Raw genomic sequence first — 24,358 nt, forward strand, 5'->3', positions numbered from 1 at the left:
TCTATGCTTTTACTAAATGTAGTTGACTTGGTTAAACAAAGAATAACAGACAATAGGGCAGTGGCCTCCACAGCCAGGATATGACATGAGTCGGGTTACACACCTCGAGTCTAGCAAACTGTCAAGCATTTTCATTGTGCAAAATGTTGATGCGTGCCTGACAGGATGTAAGAGTTTGTGTTTTAACTTAGGTCCCAGATTCTAAAACCTGGGGATTTACCAATTCCCGTCTTCTGTATAGTTCTGCAGCCTTGTCAGAACGGCTTGAATGTGAAAGAGCACTTAGGCATAAGACTAAGACCTCAGATTACCAGCTTTGTATGCAAACACTGAAGTCCAGTACCGAAAGATGCTGGGTATGCAGCGGTAGGTAAGGCAATGCCTCAGTACTTCCACTGTATGATAAAACTGCTGTTGTGTTACACATAGGAGTATGAAGACAGACATTGTACATCATTTTTCAGATGTGAAATGCATTCAGTAGCCAGAAAACTTGTAAACATTATCCAAGACACCACCAAATATAGTTCAAGGAATAAACAAGGTTTAAAAATGTTTAAAAATATATATGTAAAGTATTAAATTATCAAATATTCTTTTTTGAGTGTGTAAACAAGGTTATGCCATGACAAAATTCTGTAGCTAGTTGCAGATGGTTTTAGATGCTATTTTTGTATATTTTTACTATATGAATCAAATGCTGAAGAGGAAACACTTGTCTAAGCATTAACTAAACAAGAAAGTCTACTCAGATAGGAAAACTGTAATCCTAACAAGACTATAAAAACCTGAATTCCAAATGAGGTGAGGTGCCAACCTATTTTGGGAAGTGTTGATTTATACACCCAATTTTCACTTATTACATTTATTTCAACAAGAAAATGTCTCATTTACATTTTAGGTCAAACACAATATAGCTTTAGTGGGGAGTTCTGATAAAGAATTATACACAATGTTAAGGCAGGTGCAGAAATTATAGGGTGGCTCTTGCTTGACAATATAGTCCTAAATTACCATCTAGGCATTCACTTTAGATCATTGTATAGCAAGGAATAACCGGTATTTCAGGAGAGCAAGTTCTTCTAGCTTGCAGCTTCAAAACACATTTTCATTTCTAGAGGAGATATTTGTATATGAAAGTCTCTCCATCTGGCATGTAATTCCATCACATATGCTGTTTATCAATGAACTCATGAAATTTCACATTTTCTGGACTCCATGTCAGTGCTACTTTCAGTTCTGATCTTCTCTATAAAGAAAGATGAGAAAATGTTTGCTTGACGTGCACAGATTTTACATGGCCAGCACTTATCTCAGTGAAGGAGTGGGCGATCACATTTTAATGGTGTTTGTAAGACAAAGGAAGGGAGCAAAGTGTGTGTATTTCTCTCTTCCTTCAGAAAACTTGTCTTGCTTAAACCCTCTTCCTTGACCAGCTCCAGCCCCTTGCAAGGGCACATTACCAGAGAGGAGTGTCCTCCCCCTCTACCACAGTCACATCTTCCCAGCACAGGCTGGGAGCTCAGCACCACGTGGCACTTTGGTAAATGCTCTCTATGCCACAAAAAAACTTACCAGCTAAATGCTGAAATCCTGCTTCCACCAAGTCTTTGAATATATGCTTGACAGGATTCTGATGGGCCAACAAAGTACCGTGTAACCAGATCAGCAGCATTCTGTGGCCGTGTTCTTTATAACTTTTCTTCCCTACGGAATACACAAATCAAGTCTGTTTGACTTGCTGGAAAAGTGCTGTTTTGTGCTTTTACACTTCTGCACATCCAAGAGACTTTTAAAACCTGCTCATTCATTCTCACTTCCTCCCCCATCTAGAAGCAAAATGAAGACTGAGAAATAAAGGTTAATAATAATAAATATATATAATAATATATAATAAATAATAAATATAATGATAATTAATAAATATCCTAAGGCTTAATAAATAAATCCAGTATGAATAGATCTTAAAATAGCTCCATGCTTTAACACGGTTTGTATAACTTAAGTCTGTCCATCCCAGACTGCTGTTACCTGTCCATTGTTCCTCAATAGCTTTAATCTGCTCATCTGTGAACTTCCAGAACAGGGCCAGTATTTTCCATTCCTGGCGTTTTAAATGATTGTACGCCAGATTCCACAGGGAGGAACGGAGTTGCTTGGTGCGTGTACTGTGATCTTGTTTGAAGGACAAATCAGAGTCTGACCAACTGTCACCATGACCTAGGTGTGCCTAACAACGACAGCAAATGACATTTTTTGTGATGAAGGTGAGAACTTAGCAGTGAACACTGTGTCCTGCACAGCCTTACGTGACTACCAGCAGGTGAAAGGCTCGGTGCAGATAAAGGGGCAGTGTTGGCTGGCAGTAAGCTCTTAAGAAGGTGCTCAGCACGGATGACAGCATTCCAGTGTTAATACTAGAAATGGCAGAAATGAAGACCTCCTGTGTTCATTGCTACATGTCAGTAAGAGCAAAATACAATTACTTCAGACACACACTGCACAATAGCAGGTAAAAGCAAGAATTACTTGAGTCCCTTGGCTGACAACTTTAGAAGCCACATGTTGAACATGGCTGGGGTTCAGCCACAGCTCTTACTCATTCTGCTTGATGTACACCACCAACACAGCACTTGCCCAGACTGCTCCTGCCTTGTCACTCAGTTTGACTGGAGCAGGCACTACCGTGTCACTGGTTGGCACCGTGAAACACTAGCATTAGCATATATCCACAGTGTTTGAGTACTAACACACATGGAATCTGAATGCACCCAGACCAAAAATACAACCAAAACGCAAGCATTTTGCCCTGAAGTTAGGTCTGGGGCCCTCAGCACAGGAAGGATGTGGAGTTCTTGGAGCAGGTCCAGAGGAGGGCCAGTAAGAGGGCTGGAGCACCTCTCCAATGAGCCAAGGTTGAGGGAACTGGGCTTGTTTAGCTTGGGGAAGAGAAGGTTCGGGGGAGACCTCATTGTGGCCTTCCAGTACTTGAAGAGAGCATGTAAACAGGAGAGGCAAACAACTGTTTATAAGGGTGAATAGTGCTAGGACAAGGGGGAATGGTTTTAAACTGAGAAGGGGAGATTTAGGTTGGATATTAGGAGGAAGTTTTTCACACAGAGGGTGTTGATGCACTCTGGGAACACTGGGAACACATTGCCCAAGGAGGTTGTGGATGCCCCATCCCTGGAGGCATTCACGGCCAGGCTGGATGTGGCTCTGGGCAGCCTAGTCTGGTGGTTGGAGACCCTGCACACAGCAGGGGGGTTGAAACTCGATGATCATCGTGGTCCTTTTCAACCCAGGCCATTCTATGACTTCCAGGTGAATTTCATGAAAATGGGTTATTTTAAATGGGTTAGTTAAAACAAAGCAAAACAAAACAAAGAAGTCACAATTCAATAACTAATCATCATCATGGGGTTTGATGCAATTTCTTCAGGTGCAGACTGTGTTTTGTGCTTCCAGACACTTGCAGAGTGAGGTTTACAACACAGAATAGCTCCAGACTCTCTCCAGTCCTGTTTCTGTTGTGAGGTTTGACAAGAAAGTAACAATAAAACAAAACAAAAACAGAAGCAAACTGAACACAGCTGCTCTTTGCTGCCAGTTGTGTGCACAGGCCGTGGCAGTATAAGACAGCAAAAGCAGCCCTGGAATCCGGTCAAAACCAAGGAAGGGATGGGTTGTGCCCATAGATAGGACTAGCAGAGAGAACAAGAGAGCCTTTCACACGCCTTTGAATCATGTGCACTTTCTCCCAGCAGTGTGGCATTCCATTTTTTAACTAATGCTTTGTCACAGATGACCAGTCAGCTCAGTGTAATACAAAGGCAATTCCTGCTATAATGATTCGAAACGCTGTGGTTTGGAACACTAAGAGAACAATTTCATATTCCATGACTGTAAGCTCTGAGCTGCTTCCCAAAGGCCCCACTTAGCTATGGGTAATGAGGTCGAACACTTGTGTTTCTACTTCCCAGCATTGTTGGGCTCTTGCACAAACCCTTCTGCTTTAATATCTAATCTCCTACTCAGGATGGTCAGCAAACAAAACCAAGGGTGGGTGCAGCAAGTGACTTCACTTATAAATTTCCTTTAAGCCAAAAGAAACAGTAATACACCTGACTTCCCCTCTGAACTGACAAATCACGTGTGCACAGCATGGCTCACGGATGTGTTTGTCACTCTTAACTAAACTAGATCTGTGATTTACAAGCACAGTTCCCTGCAGCGTTAAGGATCACCTGGGCTGTAACAGAGCACCAGTCCATGAGTCTGTGCTCAGGGAGGATTGTGGCTGCCTACACTGCTGGGACAGGCCCTCATCCACAGTGGTAGAGCCCCAGTGCCAGGCAGCAGGGGCAAGGGGCAAGTCACGGACTTGTGAGACATCAGCCGTGGGAGTGAGGGATCAGATCAGAAGCTTGAGCTACATACACAGCTCTACTGCATTCCTGTCACCAGTTCTTTCATCCCAGATTTAAATAAATAGTCTTAGCATTTTCCTTCTTACAACAGGCATCTTTTTCTGCCTCACCAGGGCCAGTCTGCAGGCAGTATTTGAGACAACTTGGAGATTTTAAATTGTATTATATTAAAACTCAACAAATTTAATTAATTCTCAGAGAGCTCATGTAAACCTATGGCTCAAAAAAAACCAAACCAAACCAAACAAAAACAAACAAACAAAAACTAGCAAGACTGTATTATTTATGGAGTATTAATATCCTCCAAAATTAATATTGGTCATCCTATGATGTACCTCTCTTTTAGCAGTGGTGCATAGGCATAACAGGTGCTTTGTAGCTCACTGCTATGACTGTCCTTACCAAAATAAACATTTTCAGAATTCTGAATGGTCCCAATTAAGACTGCTTTGCAACGAGTCCTGAATTTTCAAGACGTACTGGGGATGGGTTTGAATTTCAAGGCAGGTGTCCAGCACGGCTGTGCACAGCAGCCCAGCGCAAACACTCTGTAAAGATGCTACGTTCAGCCCTCCCAGCTCATGCACCTCCTGCAGAGCGCCAGGGGACAGCGTGAATGAAGCAGTGAATAAAGCAGTTATTGGTACGTCAGTGCAGCTGACTCTCAGCCCCACAGGGAGGAGCATCCTTAAGCCTGCTTCTCAGTAATATGACATTGTGGGAATTTAGAAACTGAGACAGCCTGAGGTCATTATAACCCCCGTCCTCCCTTCCCTACGTTGCCTGCTTCTTTCCTGTTCCCTTTCATTTCAGCAATTAACATAGGAGGAACAGAAGAGGGAGCTCCCACTGCAGCGACGAGTTCTTCCTAGTAAATGGAAGGCGGATGCCTGAGCTCCTCCATGCATCAGCTACGGATTTTGAAGCACCAAAGCACTGCAGCCTAATGCCGACGGCCTAGTTTTAATTTGGGTCAGAATGTTCTCCACCCTTTTTCTCTGTATGTAGGATATGATGGAGGAAAATGAACTGGATGACCTTTAAGGTCCCTGTCAATCCATGCCATTTTATGATTCTGTGTTTCCGTGATGTCTCTCACCTGTTCCATGGCATAATGCCTTTCTGCTTTAATGATCATATCTACAATGAGGGCGTAATTGCTCCTTGAAGCCACGGCAAGTGCAGTTCTTCCATGCTGAAAGCAGACAGAGTGAATCAGGACATCATCTCATATATACAAGGATAGAACAGAGGAAGCACATGAGCTGTGTTGACAAAACCCCATTCTTTTTGTGCTTTTATCCCAGTCCACCTGAGCCCACCTCAGCAATCAACACTTTGGTGTACAGGCACTTCAATGCTTTCCACGTTTCTCTTCATAATCAGCCCTCTTCAGTGGGCCTGCACCAAGTGGAGACACCTCAGATACAAACACTCAGGCAATGCTCTTGCTAGGCATTCCAGAAAGTTAGACTGCAGAGAAGCCAACCCCTTCATTAGAAGGCTCTGCCATTAAATCATTAAACGTTTCAACTACCCAGTTACTACAGAATGCCTAATATACATGAGGAGACCAGAGGCAGCAGGAGCTCCTTAGGGCTGCATTCCCTGGGATGCGTGAACAGAATGGGGTGTCCCTGGTCCTTTGTGCTGGTGCACGTGCCATCAGCACAGCCCCAAGCTACCAAAAAAAAAAAAAAGTAACATTAGTTTCATAAAGCTTTGCTCCAGGACAGTTTTGTGCATGGAAACTTCCTCTTCAAATGGCTGAAAACCTAGATTTTGTCCGTGTTGTACTTTAATCATATCTGAACTCAAAAGAAGCTTCTTTGCTAAAGCTATTCCACATCACTGCAAGTTGCAGGTAAAGCAGTACAAAAAGTGAGCTTCCTTTGTAAGAATGAACACGTGGCTGCTCTCATTCCATGAAGGATGACTGGAAACATGTGCTTCCTGCATTTCTGGGAAAGCTACATAACCCATGTATGCATGAGGAAGGTACTCTACCCTGTCCGTGATCTTGAGGTCACAACCTGCCTTCAGCAGCACTTCTACCATCTCCACATTGCCAACATCAGCAGCCAAATGTAGGGGAGTTTCATGCCTCTGCAATTAAAAACACCAAATAAATACAATGAGCCAAACTCCACATAGAAGAAAAATGCACACAGTTTGAATCTAGAGAAGATTCACAAGAAAACTAGAAAATACCAAACAGAAAGAAAATGTAACTCTTGAATAACTGCTAGTTTTGTTTCAGACAGAAAGAAGAAGGAAGCATCTGGGATACCTGCAGGAAAAACAGACAGGAACTCCAGCTCAGGACAAAGCTGCCATCACGCCCCACTAATGCATCATAGCGTAAGGAACTCTTGCTCTACCCTCTTAAAACCTCTTAAAGAGTTTTGGGTTGAGTGTTAGATGCAAGTGCCAATACCCATGTTATCCTCTCAAATAACCTCTTCCTGCTGAAATTCATGTAAAGACAACTGGACACCAATGATTTTCAAACAAACATGGTGCTGCAGTTCACGACAGGGCTTCTTTCTTAGCCAGCTCTGCCACACTCTGGTGATTTGGAGTGAAAAGCAGAACAGAAATCCACCTGCTGCATAAGGGATCTAATAATCCTTTAAGCGCAATAAAATACAAATTAAAAACAAAACAAAAAGCTTTAAAATAAAGCCAAGCGCTTATGTGGAAAATACAGCTAGACGAATATTCAGCTTGTAGTCTGATCTTCATGTCTGTAATCAAGGTTTTGTCATCTTCATACAGATGCATTCACCCATATTGAACCTGTTTTATTTATCCTTCCATTGAACTCCATGAAGAAACCAGGAGCATGTGCTTTGGGGAGTTCAGCAGCCTGGTGATCTGTTTCCTGTTCACAAAGAAATGTTGTCCTTTCCTGTCTTTTCTTTACTGTTTGCACTGACGGGAAACTATTCCAGCTGCTTACGGCTACAGTGCAGCAGCAAAGAAGATATGCTGTCACTTATGGAAATCTGGTGGAGCTGGACAGCTTGTTCCACATGATACAGTGACTTTTTAAGTTGAAGGTTTCATGACCGCTGTGGTTTTGTCTGGGATTGAGTTAATTTTTCTAATAGAATCACAGAATTATAGAATCACTCAGGTTGGAAAAGACCTTAAAGATCATCGAGTCCAACCATTACCTAACCATACTACCCTAAATCTAACAACCCTCCATTAAACCATGTCCCTGAGCACCACATCCAAATGGTTTTTAAACACATCCAGTCTCCCTGGGGAGCCTATTCCAGTGCTTAACAACCCTTTCTGTGAATAAGTGTTTCCTGATATCCAATCTAAACTTACCCAGCACCTCAATGTCCTTTCTGTACTGAGGTGCCCAAAACTGAACACAGTACTCAAGGTGAGGCCTCACCAGTGCTGAGTACAGGGGCAGGATTACTTCCTAGTCCTGCTCACCACACCATTCCTGATACAAGCCAGGATGCCATTGGCCTTCCTGGCCATCTGGGCACACTGCTGGCTCATATTCAGCCGACTGTCCATCAATGCAACATGGTAATAATAATAATAATAGTAATAATAATAATAATAACCTAGTAGTTGCTGGCATGGTGTCCTGTTTTGGGTTCAGAAGACAATCACCTTTGGTGACACAGTGATGTTTTAGCTATTGCAGAGCAGTCCTCACTCACAGCCAAATGCTTTCCAACCTGTGGTGCTGCCCTGCCCGTACATCAGGGCTGGAGGAAGGAGAGGAAGGTGCTGATCTTCCCTCTCTCCTCAAAACATCTGTGAGAGGAGAAAAGGATGAAAGGTGTGATTGCTGATTTTCTCCATGAGATGGTTTTTGGAACACTGGGACAGCAGCCAAGTTGGTCCCAAACACCACATTAAGCTCAAGGCCTCTGTTCTTCCCATAGCTTCCAGAGGCAAAGCAAAACTGAGCAATAAACAGCACCAAGGGAGCAAAGAAGGGCTTGGCACTGTGCAGGCCCTGCTCAGCAGCAGCTGAAGCACCACTGTGTTATGAACGCTGTTTGGGGAGCAGATCCAAAACACAGCACTCTGTGGGCTGCTATAAAGATATTTAGCTCCATCCCAGCCAGATGAAGCACACTCAGACAGCAATGTACATCCAAAGGAACAAACCTGTACTCCAAATTTAATTAGAAAACCCTAATTTTTCTTCCTATGGAGTAACCTCTGTTAGATATCATTATTTCTTAATGAGAAAGGGTAGACAGTCTCTCAAATCTAGAATGACTTCACTAGACCAGTCTAGAACTGCCTTGAATTAGCAGATCAAGCTTGTGTGTACTTTACTCATTCCCAGATGAACAAGTGGAGGTAAAGAGAGACCAGGAACCGGCTGGAGGTGAATTTCTGTGTTTACCTTCAGAAAACTACACTGACAGAGTTATAGTGAGGATGCAGGAAGAAAAATAAATTGTTCAGGTCATTGCCACTCTGCACTCGACCTACCTCTGAATTCAACTTTGAAACATTTTTGTCATTTATTGTGCATGAATCATAACACTTGGACAATAAGCTAATCCAAATATTTTGGAGCATCTAACATTCTGCTGTCCATGCTTGATGCAAACACTCCTAGCACAGCACGTACCTGTGACTAACAGTATGTACACATACAAAAATACAATGAGGAAACTGCCTCTTCCTTTTTTTTTTTTTTTTAAATACCTTTAGCTCACAAGCAGAAAAGAAGCAAGCAAAATTCATATAATCACCACTTAGCAGTGAAATAGTTACAAATCCCCATTTTCCTTACATGATTTAAGAAGTTTATGTCATGATTCGCTTCCAAGAGTTTTTTCATAATCAGCAGATGATTACTGATGACTGCTAAATGCAGAGGGGAATTCTTCTGCTGTGGAGAGAAAACAAGAAGTTGTTACACTCAGTGCATTCATTAAAGGTTCGTTCAAAGAAGAAAGACATTCCTGTTCCTGAGTCTATCCCTTGCCAAGGGGGTGCAGGGGTGATGAGATCCAGCAGACAGCACACCTTGGGGTATCAGGGACCACAGCTGTCACAGCAGAGAGCACCATGCTTACAGCAAGGCACCCCTTTGTACATCCGTGCCGGGGTGTGCCACTGCCCCTGCTCTGTTCCTTCAGAGATGGAATGATTCTGATGTGGGCATACGGCAGTCAGAATCTATTTTCCAGAAATAAACTCTTGTACCACAGTGCTGCTGTAGTTATTCTTCATAATAACCTGACTTGCTGTAATATTTGAAGGAAGCAAATTACAGCTAGAAAGAAATTAAGTTCTTGTATTTGAGTGATTATTCATGCAAATAATTGGGGCACTGTTCCAACGCCAGTCACAATCCAACCATTAGATTGGCAAGATCACTCTTCTTGTTGAGCCTGTGACTCATCAGTTTCTCATTAAATACAGCTAAAAAGTAATTCCACACCAGTGCCAGAAGCCAGCTTATTAGTGTTTTTATAAACCACAACCATTTCTTTAGGGCTAGAGAGAAATAAATAAAGCTCTCACACAGAGCTGCACTGGAAATATTTCCAAAACCCAAGTTACTGTTCCATGAGTTGTTTCAGCTACAGAAAGCCAACAAAACAACCAGCAGAAATAGAGGCTGGTATTTACAATAAATCATTACAACTGCATGATACAACATGCAAGCAATCGTAGCTGATATGTCACAAAGTCTATGTCCTGTTCTTATCCAGCACTGCAGAAGTAGAAAATAACTTCTTCACAGAAAATCTTAGATGTCAGAATCTGTAATACCTGAGGAGCATCAAGATTTTAGTATCTTTCTAATCTCCTAAGAGAGAGAGATTTTGACAGCAGACGCTTTGAACACAGAGCCTGAAAACACTGAAGTATATATTCACCTTTGTTCAAAATCACATAAATTGTCAACTCTCTGTCCCACGTAGGGGGCACCCATATGAGAGTGGCACATAGAGATGCCTGCATTATCACAGCTCAGTCCAAGCAGAGTGCTTTGCTCATCTTCCCACACTGCTCAGCCCTCAGTACATGCCAACTACCTCTGCATGTTGTCATACACTCACCTCAGGTTTAGGGACCAGGTCAATGTTCTTATCAATAAGAAAAGTGACCAAGGATTGATGTCCATTCTGAATGGCAGCCTGCAATGCATTGCTGTTGTTCTGAAAGAAATGTTATAGATAGCAAAAATTTACATTTCTGTTTCTGGGAAAAAGAAAAAAATCCTACAGACAGATATCAATCCAGAAAAGTCTTTCACTCACATCTGCGTTACTATATACCTCTTTCCTCTCAAAATAAGACATTTCCATTTGATGAAGTGATGGAAAATTAGGAAGAAGTCCATCAGCAACATATTTTTATGAATAGTGAAGGAAATTCCCATTGTTAGTGCAATGCAACAAGCATGCTGAAAAAAAAAAAGCAGTACTCCATGGTCCCTTTTACTCTCTGTTGACTAACAGATAATTCAGCATTGTCAGATTTGCTGAAGCACAGACTAGAACACATCTCTCAGTCTGTCAGTTCAGTCTGTCCTTTAATAAGCAGCTACAGTCACATTAACACATTTAAAATCACTATTTAATTAAAAAAAAAAAAAAAAAGAAAGAGAATGTTCCCTTAATTCTGCTATAATAAACAAGCTCTCACTCTTGTGGAATCACAAGCATCCCTGCATACTCTTGCAGAAGGCAAGATGAAGACATTTAACACATATCAGTCTAAGAACCAGATGTGGAGAACAGATTTGTCATCAGTTCATGAATACAAGCTGCCAAAAACTAGGCTTTTCAGTTGATTTGAGGCTTGGTTCGATTTCTTAGCCACATGTTTTACTATCGAGTTGACAATAAATAAAAAAGCCTTAAAACATAATTCTATCAAACATAGAATTTTGTCTGAGCCTCATCTTCTAAACAAGTTTTGTTCAATTAACATAATCTCCATTCCCAACTTGATTATAGTTTTTACCATTTCCTAAAAAATAATCAAAGCGAAGAGACTGTCAATACACACAGAAGAGAGAAGATAAAGCCCTTCCCACAGCTTGGGCTGTGCCAGCAGCAGTGTGATGAAGGGATTTTGCATACATACGTGAGTTAAAACATCAATGTTACTTCCTGCTTCCAGTAGGAGTTCAGCACATTTTTCATTACCTCTTTCAACAGACAAGTAAAATGGAGTTTCTCCATTCTAGATCAACAGAGAGAAAAAATGTCTATCCCAAATTATGCCATGTGATTATAAAGTTATGACACTAAACAGATTATCTTGATCAGTCATCCAGCTCAATAGAAAAGGGAAGATGGCCGTAAGAGAATAGAGTCTGAGTGCTCTAAAACTAATACCTCAATAAAATGGTAACACATGAACAACTAAGTGATGGCTGACAACTAAGTCTGTCTATGTAGAGAAATTGTACAATACAAATAGCTGTTTATTTCCAGAGAACATTACAGTCTAAAGGCGCAGAAACAAAGATCCTGGCAATCAATTGCTGCCACTCAACACCAGTTAACACCACTGTCATGTTGACACATACCATAAGCGCCAGCTTATGTCAGTCCAGCGCCATGATTTCTTACCAATCCCCAAGTCAAGCTTTACCTACAAGGAGCACTTTTAATAAAAACATTTCTGCTACATGTTTATTTCACACCTCTCTGTGGAGAAGTCTTTTACTTCTCCATGGCTAGTCTCTAAAAAAAGAATATACCTGTGTAAATGATCTGCACAGGGATCTGATCCCCATTTCGGAACTTCTACAACACATGAAGGTTTACTGAAAACCTCCCTAGTGCTTTAGAATTCACAGAGGCATTACCAACTCCTCATCTTTTCCTGCCACCATCATTTTGGCAGACATGAATGTGTCAGACTACATAGCTTATGGTGGGATGGGAGAGACTTGGTTATGCACAGAAAGGAAGATCTCCAGATGGAGAGGCAACTCATTTGCTCCATTAACCCTGGCCAAGCAGCACAAGCTTTGTGTGTGGAAGAAACACCTTTATTAGGCAAATCTTGGAACCATAAGAGCTTCATATTTCAAAAGGATTTCTGTGCTTCAGCCCTTCATAGATGAGGAAAAAAAAGAAAAAAGAAAGAAAAAAAAGCTAGCTGGATAAAAAGGAGCCATTGTGCCCACAAGCCTTTATCCTTTTGCTGAGAAGTGGATATCTTTTACTCCTGGACTATTTCCTTCTACTAGTAAACAGGGCACACACAACACACACACACACAAAAATTAAAAATAAAAAACAGAGAGAGAAAGTCGTATGAGGAACAGAGGACAGAGCAAGAGATATGGAAGATGTTAGTAGGGCTGAATCTAATGGAGCAGAGACAATGAAACAGGATACAAACACACTGGGGAAGCAGAACTCATGAAGTCCATTCAGTGTAAAAATTAAACCTTTAAAATGTTAATATTAATTGTTTTTTTCAAATCTCTAACTTTAACTCATTGGGTAATTTTTGTCCTCACCTGATTGAAGTCATTTACTTCATCCCAGTGTTTGAGCAGAATCACTACAGCTTCACTGTGGCCATTTTTAGCTGCCAGATGTAGGGCTGTGTTTCCCTCCTCGAAATTGAAATGTCAAAGGAGATATTTTAAAATTCTGAATAAACTGAAAGTTTTAAGAACTTTAAGCGTGCACTTCAACATTTGTCCTGCTTCTCTATTACTTATAAGTGGGAGGTGGAAGACCCACAGCATGTTTCAAGAACTCTCTGAAGGGAGTCTTTCCTCATGCATGCAGTTGTGACCCTTCTGTTCCAGATGGTTGCTCATGCTCTGAAAACAACAGTGTATTACCAGGAAGGAAAAAAAAAAAAAAGGAAAAAAGAAAGAGAGAGAAAGAAAGAAAAAAGTCTCCTACACTTCTAACTCTTAAAGACTGAATCAGAATAAAACTTTGGGCTCTGGATCCTACAAGGATGGGGACTACACCATGTTTTTACCCTAGCAATGTCACAGAGGCAGAGAAATGCTAACATGCTCATTCCACAAATAACGATGTAAGGAGTAAGGAAATTTAAAGGTAGATTTTGAAAATTAGCCAAGCCACCTTTAAATGTAGAGTCAAAAGCAATTTCAGTCAGATTCGGGCATTTCTGAAAAATCCCCATCAGAGCTTATTTATCTACTGAAATATTCCAAGACCTTTAATGTTAGTCACATGGGATTCTGCAGTGATGCAGCTGAGCAGAGCAGCAAGAACTGGAGAACCTAATCTGCCAGTGCAGAGAGTGGCACTTCCAGCCTGGACTGCCCCTCTTCTTCCATCAGCCTTGCCTTGCAGGAATTACTGATGCATATGAAAAAGATACCCAGCAACAAGGCCAGAAGTTCCAATTTCTTTCCTTAATTACTGAAAAACCGTCAGCGTTGTGGTAGTTGTCAGTCCAATATGTATCACTGTCAGCACCATGGCACATCTTGTTCAGATTGCTTAGTTGTGTAGTTAACTATATCAAAACAAAGTAATAACCCACAAGCAAATAAGGAAACCATTACCTTATCTTTTTCGGTCGTGAACAGATTTAGAGCTATTAGATTATTTATCATGTCAGCATGGCCTCTTTCTGCTGCCAGAAGAAATGGCTTTCTACCATTCTAGAAGACAGTTTGGAAAGGAATACATTGTCATGGAAAAGAAAAATAGCCTCCTTCCTGCTACCAGATATACGGCATATATGTGTTGCTCTCCATGAACATTTATATATGACAGAAAAGTAGGTGTATACAAGAAACATTTCTATATCATCTCTATTCTATTCTATACCACATCAGGTATAAACATGAAAAGTTAAGATTTTTTTAAAAGGCAAAAATTAAGTAGTGTAAAAAAAAAAACAAACATCTTTCATATTCTGAAGAAAATATTTGAAAACTGATTAGAAGTGGCAGCAAATGAGGTACAAAATGTGCTCAAAATATTCTGAATTACTCTGAATTTTGTTAAAATTAACAAAACCTTTTCCAGCTGTTTACAGCTCAGCTGTGGAAAGTTACCCTGACATAAAATAATGCCACTGGTCAGATGATGAGACCAATCACAGATGCTAGGCAAAAGTGGCCTGTATTAAATATCTAAGCAAATGAAAATGTTTGACACTTCTGAAATAGCCACAATATAGAGAAGAATTCTAAGATTCTAAAATGCAGAGGTTTGTTTTGCTTAACAAACTCTTGTTAATGTCAGCCTTGCCACGTGTAGACAGAGTTCAGAGCTTTGTACAATCTGGTCAATAAAATTCAAGGCTCAATAAAGAGGAGGGGGGAGCTTTGCTCTTTTGGTGGCAAATCCCAGGAGAATATTTTTTCCTTACATGGGGATAAGATATCCTGCTTAGCTAAGTAAGTCCTCAAAGTGAGATTCCAGGATAACGGGCAGGAAAAACACAAGCATAGCAAACCATGAAGGCCTTGGTACTGCTGAAGAGTTGTTGCAGCTCTGTAGAATGGCTGTACGTGGTCTCATGCTCTCCATTAGTGAAAGATGCCCATGCCTGCCATTCCTGGCAGGTTTAGGGGGCACAGCATGGGAGGGTGGCAGGGATGAGCTGTGTGGAGGAGTTCAGTGACAACCTCATGCTGATCACAACAGCTTCCAGCAAGCTCCTCAGGGACAAAACCATGTGCTAGTACTGAACCCATCAGAGGAAATCATGGTACCTCTGCAAGGTATAAAAGAAATAGCAGACACTGCTACAGGTACAGTGCATAGGGAGATACCAGAGAAAACAGGAGAGGACATAGCAGGCATGAGAGGGCATGAGGGAGAAGACGCATGAGGTGCGCTCCCAGAGCAGCCATGCAACCCATGGAGGAGCCCTTGACAAGAAAAGAGGAAAAGAAAAGAAAACAGAATTAGCAATAAAGAAGAATTCTGTGGATTCACTCCAACCTGTATCTCACTGTCTCACTTATGGGCCTGAAGATCATGTGCAAGGAAAGCAAAGGAGCAGGGGAGGAGAGGTATCTGGAGTTCAGCTGAGACCAGCAAACAGGGAGGAATGGTGCTTTCTCTATGTGCCTGTCTGGCCGCTTGTCTTATTTATTTCTCAGTACCCAAAACTGCAAAACTGGTAATGAAAACTTCATATAAGTTGCCATAAATTTAAATTCATTGAAAAGCCAAAGTTGAGATTGTTTTGCCCACAACAGTTTCCTCATGACATCAAAGAAATCAGAAAAGCACATACTGTACCCCATCAGGCTTGTTCAAGTCAGTCAGATGAAGATCTTGGAGAAAATAATCAGTTATTTTAACACTGTTGTTCTGTGCTGCAAAGTGCAGTGCATTCATTTCTTCCTGAAAAACCACAAGCATGTCTGTAAGTGCAGGTTTGATCATTACCCACCGTCAACATAATTAGAGTTGGTAGAAACCTGTCATCAACACACCTCATTCTTAGCTTTTTGATCAGCACCAGCTTTAACTAATTTCCTCATTATATCCAGATTTCCAGTCCAAGCTGCAAGATGGATCACTGTCAGGCCATGCTTTCAAAAAATAAATGAAAAAAAAGAAATTAAAAAGGCAGAAATTACCAAACAAAATCCCTTCTGTCAAATTTATTTTAATCTTTTTGATTAATATAGTGTATGAGTTGGTTTTGCTCCATGGGCTCTAGAAGATCAGCACTATCACCTGACAGTGTGATTGGGATTCACCTCACTTAAATTACTCTAAAAGTTCAGGCTGTCTCTCTCCTTGGCAGAAGATCTGGCATCTCCTCAGAAGGATTAATCCTGTTGTGAAATGAAGCAATTCCTGAAAAGTTTCTCTCCAAAAACTGACTGATGACCTGAAGTAGTTAGCTCTGGGTGCAGTAGATGACATTTCAGGTAATAGTATATAAGAAGAGCATTTCCATGAGTCACTGTGATTTTCCAGTTAGTTCTTCTTTCAAATTACTCTTAAGAATTTTTCTCTTTCAGAAAAACAGCCAATCAAACAAGCAAACAACTCTTCCTGTCATTAATATCTTAGAGCCAAAAGAACAAGAGAGAAGCATCTTTCAGCCAGAAGAAAGCCAGAATCCTCTTTGTCTCCTGTTTTGGTCATAGTTTCACTCTTCAGTGTTTCCACTTGTCTTCCTGTTTCTGTGTATTCTGCATCCAGGTGCAGCATCATAAATCGCAACTCGTTCTGTTATGTGCTGGGTGTAAGCACAAAACTCAGAAGACATTCAAAATCTGGCTTAAAAGCACCTGAACCCTTAGATAGTCAGAGGAACGTAAAGGTGGCAAAACGGAGCAAGATAATTCTTTCACAGCTATCATCTTTCCCCAGTTTCTTGCCTATAAATGAGGAATCAGTAGGTTTGACTCCTATCTGTAATCCAAGCCTTATCCATAGGTGTCTTACAAGAGGTCTACCAAGATCCTGTAGAACGTCAGAGTCATCATACCTACACTTCATCTACTATGTAAAAACAACACAGAAATACACTAACTCATCTAAGACTACTATAGAAAAAAAAAAGGTTGCAGTCATGAATCTTGCTTTGGCTAAACACACTTGTGTATTTAATTGGAATTGAATCTGGCCAGGAATGCCAAGGGCAACAAAAAGATTTTCCAGAAGTACCTCAATGACAAAAGGAAGACTAAGGAAATGGGAGTTTTGCTGAACTGAGACAGAGAACGGTGAAAGGCTGAGGCAGTGAATGCCTTCTTTGCTTCAGCCTGCAGCAGCAGTGCTGGCCTTCAGAAATTCCAAGTCAGAGGCCAGGCTGAGTAGCTGGATAGCAAAACAAGTACCGTTGGTGGAAGAGAATGCTGGTAAAACCACCACTGGGCGTTTTTTATCAGCTTGCTTTTTGTGTTATGTTAAGAATGTTTACAATCCTGCAGTAGCATAAAAAGAAGTCAGAAACTAAAATAGAGTAAGAACTAAAGTCACAGTATGTTCACTCTAATATGTACTCACTGCAATATCAAATTGGTTGCCAAAGAGTTTATGAATCACTGTCAAATAAAATACATATTGTCTTAACTGGCTTCAATGCATCCTACCAGACAGTAAAAGACCTATAATTACACTTTGCAGCATCTTACTGCCTCAACAAACACAGGAGAGAGTCACTCAAAAAGAGTTTTCCACAGAGAAGCAGTGCCTTCATTCTGTATGTGAGTATTCGCGGGCTGGGCAGCACAAGGCCATGAACCTGAGCTACTGGAACAGAGACAGACAGTAGGCAGCTTTCCTGTTCAGCAGAGCAAACGCCAAAATGAGATGCTGGCACAGTCTCTCACATCTTGTTTCTCATATCTTGTTTCCATTCCAACACAGAGTAACAAGAAAACTTTCTCCCTTCTGCCCACTCGTCCAGCCTGGAATTTTTCTTTCTCACAGTGTAAACACTGCAGCATATGCAGGGTAAGGAGAGAGAGGCAAAGCAGGAAAAAAAATGGTGAATGACTCATCTGATTTTCATTATTCAGGATGAAATACAAAGATAGGTAAGTAAATAACTGAACAAATAAGTTCTCTGGAAACAAATTACGGCTCACTGGAAAACTCCTAGCTTGCACAGTCTGATCATTAATAACATACCATACATTTGATTTTAACATCTGAATCAAATCCTGCACTATGAATCCCTGTTGGGCCCAAGGAAAACTGAACCATACACTGCTCAGCTCTTCAAGTCCTGGAGGGTGCAGAATAGCTGACAGTTGTGCATTAAGCTGCTCACTCACAAAAGAATGGAGGAAGGGAATGCAAGCAGTCATTCTCTGGAATCCCACTAATACCCAGATCTAATTTTTATTTTCAGAGTTTGTTTTAATATACAGATGGCTATTAAATTAATCCTGTACAAGTGTGATTGAATATGAAGCTGCCACAGATACAGGGGAACTTACCTGATCTGCCATATCAACTCTAGCTTTGTGATGGAGCAGAAAATCCACCGCAGACGTGTGACTTCCTGCAACAGCAAAATGCAGTGCAGTGCGCTTCAACTGCAATAAGCAAAGCTTTGGCTATCAGATCCGTAATGATGTTCTTTTTATTGCAAACACCAGGATTTCTGAATTATTTGATTATAAATAACTATAGTAGTTAGCATACATATACATTTGCATAGCTCCCCCTGCAGCTAGGTCTACATTGGTCTTGGTATTTTTGTTCCTTTGGAGATCATTTACACATTGATCATAAAAATTTCATAGAGAACCAGAACGGTTTATTTACTGAAGTTACTGTGTATGGCAACACAACCCCTTCTCTGAAATGCACTGTCAGACTGGGTCTAAGTAATCGCACACCACCTAGAGGAGACACATGCAATGCCTGAAACATCTTTGTTACACAATTCAATATGTAGATTTGAGGTTTGGATTTACACAATTATCTCCACTTTTCATATTTTCCTTGCTTTATTCTGTATGCCTGCAACACATGAGAGAATTCCTCCCTCTGTCAGTACTGAGTCACCTTCACAGAATGAGATATTACTTATGCAAATAAAGTCTCCCACCTTGCAAACAGAGTAATTTTTAATAGTGCAAGGTTTATCAGAAACAATTTTTCATTGCAGTAACTGACAGTGTGAACTTAAAAGGGATTGGTTAAAATGAATTAAGCCTCAGTGGAAAGAATTTCCCTTTAATTACAGTGACCATAATTGGGTTTAACGTAATTCACTTAGAGTTTCCATGTGACTTAACCAATTAATTTTAAAAGTCAGTTTGGATTTGTTCTGTGCAGATCAGCTGTTTCAGCTCTTCACCCACAGCTATACAAGTTAAAGACAAACAGGTGGGATTTGTGCCAGGAAAAGCTTCTTACACAGGAATAGTTTTATCAGCAGAACTTGGCTTTTGGCAGACTTGCTTATTTGGCTTGGAAGTACAATGAGTGGAAAAAATCAACAGAAATCCAAGAACTGCTTTGCCAGCATAAACTAAGTCCCTACTAGGAGCATCAGTCAATGCACAACAGCCAAGCACCTCTGCTAGTAAATCTCACACTATAGACTTAAGAACAAGAGTGAAGATTCAGGGTACTGGACTGGAACAGTATTTAGTTCAATTTCCTGAATTCTAGAAAGCAAAAAGGAGTGGCTGGGTTCTGTGGTCACCTGCTACATATTTACAGAAGTATGTAGTGAATGGGAACTCTGTCATTTTTCTGGAAAAACTTACTCCAAAGAAGTCTTTGTCTCCATTCTCTTTTTCACAGAGAAAACTAGGAATGCAGCTCTATATTCTCCTCAATTCCCCAGTGGGGAAAAATGCTTGTGAGCTTGGGCAGCAGGATTTCTGCTTCCATGAGTTAGTAAGGTGAGGACATTCATGGGCAGAGGATTTGTAGATAGCTACAGAGATCTTCCAGTTCTCCACAACTCCCAGACCATTGCGCTGCTGTTCAATTACCTCTAATGCACAGCACTTTATTTTTATCACTGTGAACGTCATGTCCTTAGATTCTGTCAGCGTAAGAAATCCATTTTTGTCTATTTACGGCAAATCTGAATTCTGTTCTCAACCTGCAAGCAAAAGCTGTGGTAGAACGCTTCTGTGGTTCACTGAGCAATAGTGCTTCACACCACCGTGTGAAGTCTGTGGTGTTAACAGCACAAATTCATTCTCAGAGTGACTGTGGGGTTAAGTCTTCCCACTCTGAAAGATGGAGAACTCAGGGAATTATACAGGAAGACAGACCATATTAGAGCAGTGACCGCTATTTGGAAGTCCTTAAATTAAATGACCTGAGAGTTACGCTCTGTGAAACTCTTCAGCCTGTACCGGACATGTGGAACACTGCTTAACCACATCCAAGAAGGGGACTTGTTCAGCACCAGCACCCTGGGCTTCTGCTATGCAACCCCACAGGCATCACATTTCTGACATGCTGTACTCACAGTATCCACTGCGTTTATATTAAGGTTCTTCTTAAACAGCTTTTCCATGGTTTCCAAATTGTTCGTTTTAGCTGCGTGTTGAAACTCTCTCTCATCTGGCAATACTGTGGAAAGGCATGGCACGTGCAAAAAAAAATATATATATATCTATATCTATATCTATATCTATATCTATATATTGTATATGTATATGTAATATATATATATATTACAAAAAGAATAGCCGTACCAAATTCAAGGGATTGATATTATTCTTACCTTCTGGTACTTGTCCTGATTTCACACATGCTGTGAATCACTTTTTTTCTCATCACAGAAACATTTCAGGACTGCACTTTTTCCTTCCAGAGGTAGCTGGCTGATGTTTATCAACTTTTAAGTGCGAACAGAAGTGGGCTTTTTACATCACAGGCTATTATTATTTACTCTGCTCACAGGAACAAGAGGTTCATTTGTGAAGTTCCTGTCGTCTAAATGCGTCTCAAGGCCTTTTATAAGCCCAACAGTGAACATCATGAACTGCAGCACTTCGGTTCTATTCTTGGAAAAATCACTATTTTACAACAAAGCATACCACCAAAATACGTAAAAATGTATAGCAGTGACAAAATGACTTGCCTCAGCTGGGAACAAGTGGTTCATTCAGAGGATTGAAAAAAAAAAAGAGAGAGAGAGAAGGTGAAAAAGAAGGTTGAATTTGAACTCAAAATCTGATCACAATGAGGGATTTACTATTAAGCCAGGACCTGGCTTTAATGCCTTAATGAAAAAATAGAACATCTATTTGGTTGACTAAAAGTAGATGCAGCATACATTTGGACTACTGTAACAAAATATTTAATATGTATTTGGAAAATAAAATTCCAGAGCCTGACAACCAGTTAAGCTAACTTACAGGTACAAGTATTTCTCCACCAGCACATTTCTGCCTTAACTTTTAATTCAGTACTTGGGAGAAATGAGGGTATCAAATGCAGTAAGATATCCTTAATTTAGTAGCAGATCACACTCAAGAAGTTAATCACTTGGATATCTAGAATGTTTTGGCCTGAAAGCTGGAAGGCCACTTGTCTAATGATACCAACAAAGAAAGCAGCATTCTCTGATGAACTAGAAATTGCATCAGCAATTAGTTCCTCGGGGGTCTCTCATCTAAATTTATTAACATCTAATGAGATACAGCTCGTGGCTGTACGACTGGAGAAAATACCACAGAAAATTGGTGTGGCATTCACTTAATTGAATCCTATACGTTATCTATTATTATAATCTCAGTGGAATAAGCACAGCAGTATTGTTCAAACAACTAGAAATTAAACTGGATGATTCCAAAACTCGTTCCAGCTTTTCTATGATATGACATTATGCAAGTTCCTCATACAACAGAAGCATCCTCCCAGATTCTCTTGTATTCACAGGACAGATTTTCTTTTACAAAATGAGAAAGCAGTCACAAATAAAAATGCACCAGAGGACTAGAATAGTTAAATAGTAATGTTTCTATAGACCTTAGTATTAGATCTCAAGCATTAAAAGAAATAGCCAATTTTCATATAGAATAGCACCACTTTATTACAAGATTTTGCCTTGTCCCTTTGCTCCAATATTCTACCTCTAGCAGTGGCTAACAGAAGACCCAAAGGGAATAGGTGAGAATAAATGCCTCACTTATAATTTTTATACTGTACATCCAGAAAGAATTATTTCCATTGCTTTGACTCCAACTATAGTAAACCAATGGTTGCAGGATATCTTGTTCAAAGCAAGCACGGAAACAGGACTTTGGGCATCAGATAACTGCAATTATTTTGGTCATATTCATTCCCATTGGCTGCTGGTAAACACTTCAATGAAGATGTAAAACATGTAGATGCAAAGATGAGCACTGTTGCTTTCCAGGGCATTCAGGAATAATCCTAGCAGTTTACTGCCTTCAGGAAACAAGAAAAAGCAGTGCTCTGTTACTGTATTGGTGCAGTAAGAAGAATTTTGATTTAGCTCTGACAAAGAATCAATTAGCGATCTCTCCTCTCCTGTTTGGAAGTCATAAACTGGATGCATGTTTTTAAAATGAGTCTTTTTGTTTGCTCAGGACACGATGTTCCTTAACAGCCCCTCTCAATACGTCCTAATTTGAGATTTAGGAATAGCAGCAGTTTAAGTGCACCACTGTGCTCACTTTACACACAGTTTTCTACAGCTTTTGCAAAATGATTTATTTTCATGCATGAAATTACAAGAGCTGTCAGACCATAGATTTATGGAAGATTTCTTCTTAATCTGCATCATCCAGAAATTGGCAGACCTTGAACTATTACCCTCACTTGATTTTCAAGCACTAGTAGCCATCTGCCACCCTTCTGCAGCCTTCAGTCTTTTCTGAGGGGTCATTTCCCTGGACTCTCCCAAGCAGTTTTACTGAATGCCCTGCGGTTTTCATTAAAATAGTTACATTTTATTTTCACTTTTACTTTTGAGCTGACCAAAAATATTAATTTTGTCAGCTGACTTCCTCCATAGGGACAGAATGCATAGTAGAATTTAGTCTAGTTGTAATGTAATTGCAGTTTAATGTGCTGAATATCCCAGTCTGTCTCCTCTTTTAGAAAGACAAGGAAATAAAATGATGCAGAAAATGTGAACTGCCTTATCGACTGGAAAACAGGAAGTCCCCCTTACAGAAAGTCAGATTTTGAAACACTTTCAATTTTAATTTCTTCACATTCAAGTCTTATTTTACTGTAAGGGGCTTCGATCCATTTATGAGTAGTAGAACAACAAAGGATATAAACTGAGTCAGAAAGTGAACCAGTGGAATCAGTGTTTATAGAAAAGTTTATAAGGAGTCTAAACACTAAGTCTTTCCACATTTTCCCCTATTTCTAAATTTCTTTTGTAATATCCACAATATGAATCTGTCAGTACCTTGAAAAGAACATGGAGAAAATAGAAATCTGAATTGGCTGAGGGGTTTTATGGAAAATACAAAAATATCAACAAATAGATTTGAAGTATTTTCATTCTACTGCTCCTAAAAATTAATTATACTTACTGACATGGTAACATTTTCTCTTTCAATAACCTACCGACATTTTTATGTTTGTTATCATAAACAGAATGACTAGCATTGAGATTTGTAAAGTCACGAGAATGATAAAACAATCCTTTTTCCATTTCAAAGAAGTCATGAGAAGACTGCATGCAGCATCCAACAGTGATATTTCATTCATTGCTTATCTTCACCTACCCTTTTTGCAAGACTGGAAACAGGATGCATGACCCAGAACAGATTTCAGTGATTATCACATTGAAATCACAGGACACGTTCACAGTAGGGCTTAATAATTACCGTTCAGTTTCCACAAATAACCTGTTCTCACTATCTGCAGCCCACGCCATAGCAGACTGTTCTGTGAGAGACCAGTTTGCAGTCCCAAGTCTGCCATCAGAGTGAGTCACACCACTGTGTGCAATGAGACCAGAACTTCCTCCGAGTGCTACATGCTCCGTCCAGCACACAAGTGTGACTTGGTTATGAAACTTTCCACGTGCCTGAGCTCAAGCATGTGGCTAACCCCAGTGAACCCATTCAGACAACTGCAGGAGTGCACTTACAGCAGAGTGCCAGGCAGGCCAGCCTCTTGCAAGACGGATGCATCAAACCCCAAAATGTAGATTTCACATCTACAGCTCCAAATTTCCTTACAGGATACACTGGGCTGCTGAGTGAAAGCTAGACCTGGCATTACTCCCCACACACTCACAGCTGTTGTGGTTGGCTGCTGCATCTCCGTGCGCTGTGTCCTGCCTGACACGAAACAGGTGGCTCAGTCCCTTCATTGTGGCTGTCAGCTCCTCTTCTCCCCACCTGCAGGAAGGGGCCCCATGCAGCTCTGCAGAGGGAGGTGCCCTTGGTTTGCCTGGGGTGTGTTTCCTTGCTGCACTGAAAAACCGGTTCGCAGGCATTGAAGTTGACTTAAACACACCCAGCCAGGCCACGGGCTCCACTCCACTGCTGCGTGCAGCAGCACACC

At 40.7% G+C, this 24,358-nt stretch overlaps 1 protein-coding gene across 9 annotated transcripts; it reads right to left on the bottom strand.

The window, feature by feature from the left end:
* Positions 1–44: 44 nt before the first annotated feature.
* On the bottom strand, positions 45–24,351 carry ANKDD1B (ankyrin repeat and death domain containing 1B). 9 transcript variants are annotated; one of them, XM_048931771.1, is made up of 15 exons: positions 24,089–24,351; positions 20,325–20,428; positions 18,322–18,420; positions 15,853–15,951; positions 15,656–15,760; positions 13,960–14,058; positions 12,925–13,023; positions 11,532–11,630; positions 10,499–10,597; positions 9,220–9,318; positions 6,438–6,536; positions 5,530–5,625; positions 2,032–2,230; positions 1,576–1,707; positions 45–1,249 (listed from the first exon to the last, which is right to left on the bottom strand). In XM_048931771.1, exons 1-15 carry the CDS (start codon positions 24,288–24,290, stop codon positions 1,191–1,193), a joined length of 1,689 nt encoding a protein of 562 aa, XP_048787728.1. In that variant the 5' UTR covers positions 24,291–24,351; the 3' UTR covers positions 45–1,190. The 9 variants fall into 9 exon arrangements, with proteins under 9 accessions (XP_048787728.1, XP_048787730.1, XP_048787732.1 ...); XM_048931773.1 differs by having other exon boundaries at positions 23,940–24,351; XM_048931775.1 differs by lacking the exon at positions 24,089–24,351 and adding an exon at positions 20,583–23,994.
* Positions 24,352–24,358: the final 7 nt, after the last annotated feature.

The sequence above is a fragment of the Lagopus muta genome, chromosome Z, assembly GCF_023343835.1.
Source record: "Lagopus muta isolate bLagMut1 chromosome Z, bLagMut1 primary, whole genome shotgun sequence".
NCBI lineage: Eukaryota > Metazoa > Chordata > Aves > Galliformes > Phasianidae > Lagopus > Lagopus muta.